This window comes from Antennarius striatus, chromosome 11, assembly GCF_040054535.1.
Source record: "Antennarius striatus isolate MH-2024 chromosome 11, ASM4005453v1, whole genome shotgun sequence".
Classification (NCBI taxonomy): domain Eukaryota; kingdom Metazoa; phylum Chordata; class Actinopteri; order Lophiiformes; family Antennariidae; genus Antennarius; species Antennarius striatus.
The window spans coordinates 12,592,051-12,602,500 of NC_090786.1; the positions used below are offsets into that span (position 1 = coordinate 12,592,051).

At 40.4% G+C, this 10,450-nt stretch overlaps 2 protein-coding genes across 2 annotated transcripts; both read right to left on the reverse strand.

Moving 5' to 3' along the window:
• Nucleotides 1-1,918: 1,918 nt before the first annotated feature.
• nkx3.3 (NK3 homeobox 3) lies at nt 1,919-4,174 on the reverse strand. The gene is made up of 2 exons (XM_068327892.1): nt 3,573-4,174; nt 1,919-2,993 (listed from the first exon to the last, which is right to left on the reverse strand). Exons 1-2 carry the CDS (start codon nt 3,844-3,846, stop codon nt 2,467-2,469), a joined length of 801 nt encoding a protein of 266 aa, XP_068183993.1. The 5' UTR covers nt 3,847-4,174; the 3' UTR covers nt 1,919-2,466.
• A 2,669-nt stretch (nt 4,175-6,843) lies between these two features.
• Nucleotides 6,844-9,841, reverse strand: nkx2.3 (NK2 homeobox 3). Its single transcript, XM_068327646.1, has 2 exons — nt 9,104-9,841; nt 6,844-8,199 (listed from the first exon to the last, which is right to left on the reverse strand). The coding sequence occupies exons 1-2, from the start codon at nt 9,660-9,662 to the stop codon at nt 7,547-7,549; spliced, it is 1,212 nt and encodes a 403-aa protein (XP_068183747.1). The 5' UTR covers nt 9,663-9,841; the 3' UTR covers nt 6,844-7,546.
• Nucleotides 9,842-10,450: the final 609 nt, after the last annotated feature.

Sequence of the window (10,450 nt, forward strand, 5' to 3'; positions counted from 1 at the left end):
AGATCTGAGAATGCACTGCAGTTGTGTGATGAAAACACAGAAGAAACTTAGGAGAAATCTAGAAGAAACATTGAAGAAACATAAAGGACACTTAGAAAAACACAGAAGAGACTTAGTAAAAACATAGGAGAAACTTAAAAGCAATATAAAAGAATCTGTAGAAGCATAGAAGAAACATATCCGACGATTATGCCACATTTAAAGACAGCATAAGTTTAGCCTGTCCTATATGGAAGTGAATGCAAGATGCAGAAAAGTTTAAAGTTAAAGAAATACTACTTTTGAGTCTATTCTTATACATTTTAGTGTGCCACATGTTCTCAGTGGGAATTTACATCAGCATGGCATCACAAACTGTCTGCAGATAGATCTTATCTGGTTGCGGTTAGCAGCAACAACTGAAGAGCTATTCACCAGCACAATGTCAATAATCAGAGCACACACAAGCTGGCATGCCTCAGATCAACAATCCAACACTGTGACCTTCACTGTTGCATAGTTTGAGGCATCTAAGTCTTCAGATTCACTTAGTGTGAGTAAAGATACATTAATGATGCCCCGGCAGCTTGCAGGCAGACAGCCTGAAGGAGATATGTTATTCTTTACTCTCAACCACTTAAAATATCCTGAAGTGTTGTTGTGATATGAGAGATAAATGAGATTCGGGCTTATACCAGAGTGTGTCACACAGTGATTCTCTGTGCCAAAGCATAAGGTGAACCGGAAGCAGCTAGTTTACCTCACAAGTATTTATTGTTACATCATATTTAATACAGTGAGGCTGGTGCCTCTCTGTTGTGGTGTCACTGAACATGCTTCATAAATATGTTTATTCTACATTTCTGGCCACGTCTTTTATCTCTATATGTGTCAAAACATTTAGGAGTTATGCTTTTATTTTTCTGTGGAGTGTGTCCATGATGTTCGTGATGAGGGTACAGTGAGTAAGGCGTGATTAATATGTGACGCCTTTTGCAAGATGGTGAAACATCTCCACGGTCTATTGACCGTCTCTGACTCATGTACCAACAGACCTACATGACTTCTTTTGCAAAAATGTAAAACACACAGCAATTGTCATTTTTGTTATCATAAAACTGTCTGCATTTCATAATGGAATTAAATTGGTGTTGCATGTACTTCTGCAAAAAACACTGTCTTAAAAAGCATACAGTAAGTTATATTTTCATGCTGTCTGTGCCCCTGCTAACTGCTTCTTAATCTGTTGGACACACTCACGAAAGACCCATAAACCTCACATAAAGAATGTGCTCCTGCAGGTGTTATGTTGAGTTTCACGTTCAATAAAGATGTCCCATAAAGAAAATAAATACCTACTAAAACTGTCAGGGTGTCTTCATGCATCTTGCACACTGAGATAAGCCATTTTCTCTCGTTGGTTCTGTATAAATTCAGGATTCCTTTCTGCTCTCTCTATTGCTTAAAATGGGCTGCTCCTGGCAGTCAATGAGGGGGGGAAAAACAACACCTAGATCATATGGGTTCATGTTCAAACATGAAGGGGCTGTCAACTACAAACTGATTTATCTACAGTATTTCTATTTACATTATTAAATTCATGTTTGAACAATTTCTAAAATATCACTTGAAAAGGTGAAACTAGTCTTTAAAAGTATGCTCAGTGTTATTTCAACATTGTTTGAATTGTGTAAAAATAACATATTAAGGTTAATTCTGTGAGGAATTACAAAGCATGCAATGTGCTGATATCCTCCTTTTTGTTAGAATATCGAAATGGTAAAAAGCGATCGACCTGGGATTTTAAGTATGTTTTAAACAACAAACACATTTATTACAAACATGCATTTTGTTTTATTATGATTAAAAGGTGAACAATTCAGACACCACAAGCAGCTGCACCACTTATCACCCATTCTGTTTCAGAACAAAATAACAACAAAAATAATAATAATAGTAATTGTTCTTGTTGTAACTCTTATTTATCTGTCATCCCTTTGCCATTTTTTATATTTGGTTTGTGCATGAAGTAGAAAATGAATTACTGGTTGGTGGATGACAGAAAAGCAGGCTGACAGAAAAACCAACAAGTCCAAAGCATTTTTAACGTTGTCATCAGGTCTTCAGCTTTTCATACAGTCATGAAGAATCAGTTGAAGCTTTGTGATCTAATTTCAGTGCATCCACACCATTCACTGCATGACAGTTTTCATACTTGCCTGAAAGGGCTTATCTCCAATTGAGACGGTAATGCTCATTTGTATTTCATAAAATCTTTGAAGTTTGATGCAGTATGTCCTGCTTTTATGCTCATGGTAACAACACAAGGCAAAAATCAATTATGGGAGATAAATCTGAATATTTTCAGTTAGACAAGATATACCTGTAGGTTCCAACTCTCCTCAATGGGGTGTCCTTACAAACAAGCTGCCAGCACCTTGCGTTGACACTTATTGAAGTCATGCTTTCTCTCTTAGTAAGGAGACCTCAGAGCAACGCTCCACAAAACCTGTTGTTCATGCTCCATGTATGGCAGCAGTGGTGCAGATAGGGATAGTACTGGTAGACCTGGTACAGGGGCAAAGTCACAGGAAGGCGTTCGTCACTGCTCTGACGGCGCTGCACTTGATTGTCCCTCACCAGCACTTTCACTGCTACTTTTTTGGGTGGGCTGCATGCAACCAGCTCGGTCGTCATTTGACGCCGTTTGGATTTATACCTCCTGTTTTGGAACCAGATTTTCACCTGGGTTTCTGTGAGTTTCAGAGCGTCCGCCAGATCGGCCCGTTCAGGACCTGAGAGGTAACGCTGTCTGGAGAAGCGGCGCTCCAACTCGTGGACCTGAGCGTGAGAGAAGGCCGCTCTGGAGCGCTTCTTGGTACCGGAGCTCAAGTGCTGCTCATCGGTTGAACTGACCGTCTCGTCAGAGTGGTTACATCCATCCTCCTCCTCCTCTTCCTCACTCGCCTCCTTCTTCTCTCGATCTCCCCGCTCCTCAAAGTGTGACTGCGGGTCTGCAGCGCCAAGAAGAAGAAAAAAGTGATTGATTTTTGATTGATTGATTGATATTGTCAAAAACAAATCCACTTCTACGAGGTTCTGAGTTTCTCCAATGATGCTTTCAGTTTGTATCCTTCTCACTCGGTAAGTCAACGTAAGACAGATGAAATTCATTAACGATAATAATAGATATTTAAATATAATAAATATTTTACAAAAACAGATGTTTATGATCAAAAGGTATGCGTTTGTAGTTTTGTTTTCTGCATAGTCAGAATGCAGTGAGTACTGATTTTTTTTAATGTGCTTTTGTCATTACATTAATAACCATTAATTTAATTAACAAAATTCACCAAATAGGTTCCAAAAATCACTGCATCCATTTAGAAGGAATTACATAGAATAAAAGAACGCACACCCGTGGTTTTGTTGTGAGTCTGTTCAAAAGACAAATTAATTGTTTCCGATGCATTTTTTTTTTTTTTAGTATATGTTATTTCTCCGTCAGCTGACTAATGTCTCCACATAAAAGATGCATCTGTGTGTTCGACAAGGTCAACCGAAGTAGTTCAGTTCGTTCTCTACCTGCTCACCTTCTCTGTCCTCGGTCTCCTCTGCTGGGATCTGCTCCTCAGATCGGGCGTCTGTTGCGCGCAGACCGGGACCGGCTGGAAGTCTCTCCATGTGAAAACAGTTCTCATCGGCGTCTCTGTGGCACAGGTCAGTGCCTCCAGTGCCCCCACCTCGGGTGGGGATGTAGCGGTTTGTTGCGCAGAGCTCCTCTGTCCTCCTGGCACCGTGGTTTCCCTGAGTATCACGTCTGGTGAGAATGTCATTGATAGAGAAGGACGAAAAATGTAATGTCATGATTAGAATATTCGCACGGATCGTCCCCCCACTCCAGCGTGTGATGTATTTGGAGGCATCAAGAGAGAGATTTGACTCTGGAGAGCAGAAGTCCTCACTGCTTGGATCCCTTTTGATTGGTGTAATTAAATTGTGGTGAACTACGTCTGGTCTTGCCAATGAATTGTCTGCATCAAGAACTGTAAAGTCTTTTGTGATATTCTCAGTAGCAGCAGGAGCTCCACTTAATGGGTTGTTGTCAGTGCTGGTCCCTCCTTCGCACCGCCCAGCTTCATGCTGTTCCCAGTGCGCTGCCTTCTGATTCTAGACGAATAGCACTGATTTCTTAAAAAAAAAAAAAAAAACTCAAGAAATGTGATTCTTTTTTTATTAGCTCACACTCCGTCATAAAATGAGCTCCGTGTACTTATATATTAAATACTTTTTATTTGGAGATTATTGGTATCTACATCTTCTTGAACATCTCAATCATATATCACACGAAGTATAGAGAATCGGTTGTAGATGTAGATTATTCTTGAACACCTAAGGCATTGTGTGTCAACCGATTATCAATCATATTTAAAATATAGTTGGAAAATCTCGTAGGTAAAATTCGCAGTGTGCTTAAAACGCGGCTCAGTTTCAAAAATTCTACAATTCTATTTAATTTAATTCTATTGATTTTATATTTAGACAGGAGTTAAATTCTGTTCAATCCAATGAGTTCTTAACAAAATTAAACATTTTTTGTATCTTTTTTGGCTACAATTGTGCGTTTTCTTTATACATTTTCCAATCTTAGTTGAGATTTGTGTGTTTTTCAAACACCATCAATTGTGTGAGGATAATTAATGTAAAAAAATTTCACTAATAGTTTAAATAGGACGTCTTGCAGTGTTGCTCAAACAGGTGAGTAGCGCCGCCGTGTGGTAATGATGCATTGTTCCCAAATTTTAAAATGAAGTGCACACACCTGCCCACCCCCATCATCTTGCACACGCAGGCCTGCCCTTCATTGATGAGCCGTGATGACAGATGCAGTGATCTGCCTCCTCTGTGCTGTTTTGTTTTCTTCCTCTGACCAAACAGAGAAATCTCCCAGACAGCCAGAAATCGCAGCTCCAGGCTGTCAAAACGTGTCCCGATGGGAGGCATCGAACCTCTGACACACTCAGATGAGTTCAGACAGCGACTTGTCAACACCACGGCCAAAACGTGAAAAGGCTTAATTCAAAGTGACTCTGAGCATAAATTGTTCTTAATGATGACTGACAGCAAATTTAATAAGATGTGTTTTAACGAACCAATGTTTCTGTTCTCCTCTCGCTCACCGGAGTGTTGATCATGGCTCTCAATTAAACTTTTACGTTCTTTAAAAAAATTTAGAAGATTTTTTGAGACGTGGAAATGATAGAACGATCTGTCAGAGTAAAATAAAGATGCTTCAGTTCTGAATTTTATCGTCAATAGAATTATAAACTATATGCAATAAATTTAAGTTTCTTAAATAATTAACAAAAACATTCAGGGGCAATCAGTAGTGTATTTAGGAGGGACAAGTGTCTCATTGCTTTCTAATATTTATGGTATATTGATTAACGTTAAGGTTTTTGACTACAGCTGAAAAAGGCTGAATTCAGGAGTTCCTTCTTTAGGCCTCGAAACGCTCGAACATTTCATTCTTTATGTCCACATGTTTTTCATGAACTGTAGCATGCTCCATCAGTTTATAATCCCATTTAATTTCTGAAATCGTTTTACGTGGTTTATTGATGAACTGTGTCAAACAATTTTTCTATCTTCTCATAATAATCATGGTTAGGCGACATTTCAAAAGAATTTAACCATCATGTAAAGTCAAATGTATTAAAATTACGCAAAACCACAATTTTGTCTCGGGTCTTCAGAACATGCGAATTGTCCATAAAACACAGCATATCCATTTTAATCCTTGCATAGTATAGTATTGGAATGAGAAATAAGGTTTGGGTTAATCCGGACATATTTTACCAGACTATCATAAAGCAATCTGACGCCCTTCAAAAGGCGTCAGATTGAAGGATTTCAAGGCGCCGAATTATAATTCGGCGCCTTGAAATCCTTCAGTCCAGCTCTTCTGAGCGTTTACTTCTTCTCTAAACTCTTGCGATGCTTCTCGTGAGAGCTCCTTGAATGGTTGCCATTGGAAACTTTGTTTTGGGAAACTTCTACGCCTATAGCGCAGCGATGAGCCGAGCAGCTATCTTTGGAAGCACAAGATAACGATCGTAGCACTTGTCAGAGCAGCAGTGTCCAGGCCGCGTCCTCAGGCATCGCCGTCCTGTCGCCAGTTCTATTTACACTAGTGATGCAGCACTTAGTGCTGACACCAGGTATGTCCTACCGGCAGTGTGGTAGTCAGGGGAAGTGGCCGGTGGGGCCATCAGAGGAGACAAACACTCTGTTTACGTTGCCAGTCTTCTCCATTAACAGTGTCTGTGCATTCGATGCCTTAAAGGTGAAGCTGTTTAAGTCCAAACTCAATCAACGGCCAATGAGTGCGCGCCTGTGAGGAACACTTGTATTATTATTATTATTATTATTATTATTATTATTATAATAATAATAATAATTATTATTATTATTATTATTATAAGAAATAGTATTTTAGTTGTGATATCTGGGTCATAAAAGCACTTTTTTTTAATTTTGTGATCGTATATTTTGAGAGAGAAACATTTCTCACTGAAAGCTCTTCATGTTTCCTCGCTCTGCCCGGAGGATGCCGGTTGTCTGGTTTATGTCCATCTCTGAATCCTGGCCGGACATTAGCTCGCCTCTAAATTCTCCCTGTTTCTGGTTCTCGTCTCAGACCAAAGTCCACCACATGCTTTCTCACAGGAAAAAAATAATTTAAAAAAACTTCACTGTGCGTGAGAAACGATTTGAAACGATGAGAAACTACAAGTAGACAAACTTAACATCAGTTTATTAGAGGTTCCTACCCAGAATATTTTAAATGACATAATACGTATTTCCAAAGAGTTGTCCTGCATGGGAATGAAACATTCTGAGGTATACATCAATCAACTGAATTTGTTTAGTTTCAGAATGTTTTAATAAGCCAACAAACCACATTAACAACATTTACACACACACACACACACACACACACACACACACACACACACACACACACACACACACACACACACATCAGTGGTCATTTTCGTATAGCTGGAGCGGTTTATCAGGCAAGAGAAGTTTTATTCAGATCACAGATCAAACAATTCAGACTGTTGAAAGAAAAAGTAAAAGGCTTTATAATTTTGTTCTATTTAGCTGTTGGGGGCCCGTATTGTCACTTACTTCTAACAGGTTTTATATCCGTAACCTTATCAAGACAATAGATTTATTCGGGGTTAGAAGACTTTGACATAAACATAGAACATAAAACGTGTGTTTATATGAAAAAGTCAGCAAAGTTGATCTTTATTTTTGTTGAACCACATAAGGCAACGTGATGCGCTGTCTTTGACGAGCAACTTTCATGAATCAAGTAAACATCAGCGGGTTTCAGTCCTGGCGTCAGGATCAGTGTGTTTCCTCTCAGTCCTGCCCTTATAGAACAGCAAAACTGACCGCCAGCTTCAAATTGTGCTTTCATTGCATTTGTGGGTTTGGATGACATGCTCATCCATTCAGTCAAAAGTCTCTCCCAGCTGTGCGTAAAACTCCGTTACCACGCACGGATGCCCTGTAGAGTTCCTTGGCAGGGTGTGACCACCGGTCCTTGGTGCGCCTGGCTTTGCATCTGTGTTCCAATGTTTCCCAAATTCATGTTCATAAAAGCATTGGTAGTGGTGTTGCTGGGCGGTAGAGCAGGTAAACTAGAATAGGTACAGGAGTAAGTGTTAGTGTACATCGTGTTGTTGTAAGTGTAGGCAGGATAGCCGTTGTAGCTGTACGGATTTGGAGAGCCGACGGCGTAAGAAGTGTTATAGTTCTGAGATCCGGTGAGACAAGGCCTCCCATCCCGGACCAACACCGGCACAGCAACCCTCCTGGGTGGAGGTGGCGGCGGGTGGTGGTGGTGGTGGTGATGGTGATGACCTGCCATCTCCAGAGTTTTGTCTTGCCGTTGCCTCTTGCATTTATACCTCCTGTTCTGGAACCAGATCTTGACTTGCGTGGAGGTGAGTTTCAGGGAGCTCGCCAGGTGCTCTCTCTCCGGGGCGGACAGGTAGCGCTGCTGCTTGAAGCGGCGCTCCAGCTCGAACACCTGGGCCTGGGAGAAGAGGACGCGGGGTTTCCTTCTGGTCCTCTGCTGCTTGGTGGCGGGTTTCTCCGCGTCAGGATCCTCACACTCACCGCGCAACACCCCGCAGTTCTCTGAGGAGGAGAAGGTTTAACTATTCAGGACAACTAAAGCAAGATGTGACCATTGCATAGTATATTTTATCCACATTAACTGATTTATTTCCAAATCTCATTTCACCTTTACTCTACAGCGCTGATACTGATTTTGCGCTTAGCAAATAAATTAGTTTTATTTAAATCCTTGCTTTCCACCACAATATTATCTATTGAATAAATATTATCCATTAGCTAAACATGCAATTTAAAATGTGCTGAATATGACATTTTGAAGTACCTATTTAATAGTTTCTTAACCAGAGTTTGCTTTCAAAGAAGTATTGTTGAATGAGTAAATGTGGAAGAAATTTTTATAAACGATTTCTTTACCCTGAACTTTTAAACAAAACCAATATTTAAACAATTATTGACATTTTTCTGTTTTACAATAAGTATGTACGTTAATTAGAACAACCGAGCCCCCGTCATTAAATGTGTCGTTGTGTAAGTTTCGGTTAGATATTTAGACATAAATGCATATAAAAGACATACATAAGTATCTGTAACAGGAATTAGCAGATGACATTTACTGAATATGCAAGAAGTATCATTATCTTTTCTTGTCTTCATCAAAATGTCTCGCAATATAATGATTATTATAATTATTATAACCACAGGGAAAAGGAAGCCTGATAATTAGAGAAATTCAGCCCAGTGAAGCGTCCTTATTTAGTGAAGGGTTAATTCTCATCTACACATGAATCATATGTTGGTTCGCATAATTATTTTATTGGCGATATATTTTCATGCCAATTTAGATTTCTTTAATTATCTTATATTACACAATACAGATTCTGCTTTGCGCCTTTGTCTTTTCTGTCTTTGTTAACTCAAATAGGAACAAATCAAACTGGTTGGACATATTTGTTGATATACTCACTGCTCTCCTGGTCCTCTTGCTCGGTCTCCAGTCGGAGATCTGCTGAATGGTTCTGCGCCGAATGGCCGAACATCTCCGCCGGCAGCCCGGTCTCCGCCAGTCGCTCCTGCACCGTCATGGAGTTCAGGTAGGACATCCTCTCCTCGGTCTCCGAGACACCGGAGCTGATGGGACTCGGACTGTCCCTGCCAGCCAACATACACGAAGGTGGCGAATAAGAGCTGAAAGGTTTGTTTGAAAAAGCTCCGGACTGAGAGAGCGCGCCAGAGAGACCGAGGCAGGAGATAAACTGGAGCTGGTGCTGCTGAGATTGTTGCTGCAACTCTAATTTGAGAATATCCTTCACAGAAAAGGGTGTGGTAGAAGAAGTTATGAGCGGGCTGGGAAGCATGGTAACCAGAGAGATGACAGATAACAAACAGCCAGCAAGGCGCAAAATCGGGCCGACTTGTCCCCGGATCGTGCGTAAAGAAAAAAAGTAAATTCCCCGGTGCGCAAACGTGATGAATATTCTTGAGCTGCTTGTTTTACATGGAGACCGATGAGGACTGGCGTTCATTCAGCCGTGACATCCCTTTCATTTGGCTGTGTGTCGCTGGCGTGACGACTCAGAGGAAAGGAGAGAGGTCGATCCTATTCGGTTGGCTGAAAGCAGTTATCTATAAGGATTTGGGTCAGCCAAGATGCTGTCCTCTCCCTTTCAGTGACGTCCTAGGGCGGGGGAGGGATTGACAGAGCCCCCCCCCTCTTTCTCTCTCTCTCTCTCTCTGTATGGTGTATGTCAGGAGGACATAAAGGCCTAATTTATGAAGTGATACCAACGATAACTGTTGCCCTCATCTTAAGGCATTAAAGGTAAGGACATTTTATTATGTTTGTTTTGAAGACAAAAAAAAAACCAGTTTTAATTTTAATGAATAAGAAGTTTATGTAGCAACACCATTCATTTGGAGTAACACCTTAAACTGTATACTGATTTGATCCGACAACTCCGAGAGCATTTATTATCTCCTTGTCTCTGCTGAATAGTCCCCCATCATCACTACGGAGGTTTTAAGATTAGGCATATCTTCGTTTCCTGTCTCGGCAATCCATGGATAAGATACTGGGTCTCAACTGTGGGAAATGAGATAAAACTGGTGACCCAAGGAGGCATGAAGAATATATGAAGTGCTTTTCTATTTATTTATGGCTCATAGATCTATTTTTCTGCGTAATTTTGAGAACGATAGTATTTTTTTTAAAAAGTAGGTCACCTTTTTTCTCCCCATGGGGGAAAAAAACAAGCGAAAAGAAAAATGTTCGAGTAATGTTAAATGAAATTCCGTTTCATGTGAGGAAATGCAC

Excerpts from the sequence above, each read along its gene's own strand:
- nkx3.3 (XM_068327892.1), bottom strand. The coding sequence starts at position 3,846 with ATGACATTACATTTTTCGTCCTTCTCTATCAATGACATTCTCACCAGA. Across the intron at positions 2,994-3,572 it reads GGAGACCGAGGACAGAGAAG|ACCCGCAGTCACACTTTGAG; the intron begins GTGAGCAGGTAG and ends TTGGCGCTGCAG.
- nkx2.3 (XM_068327646.1), bottom strand. The coding sequence starts at position 9,662 with ATGAACGCCAGTCCTCATCGGTCTCCATGTAAAACAAGCAGCTCAAGA. Across the intron at positions 8,200-9,103 it reads GCAAGAGGACCAGGAGAGCA|AGAACTGCGGGGTGTTGCGC; the intron begins GTGAGTATATCA and ends TCTCCTCCTCAG.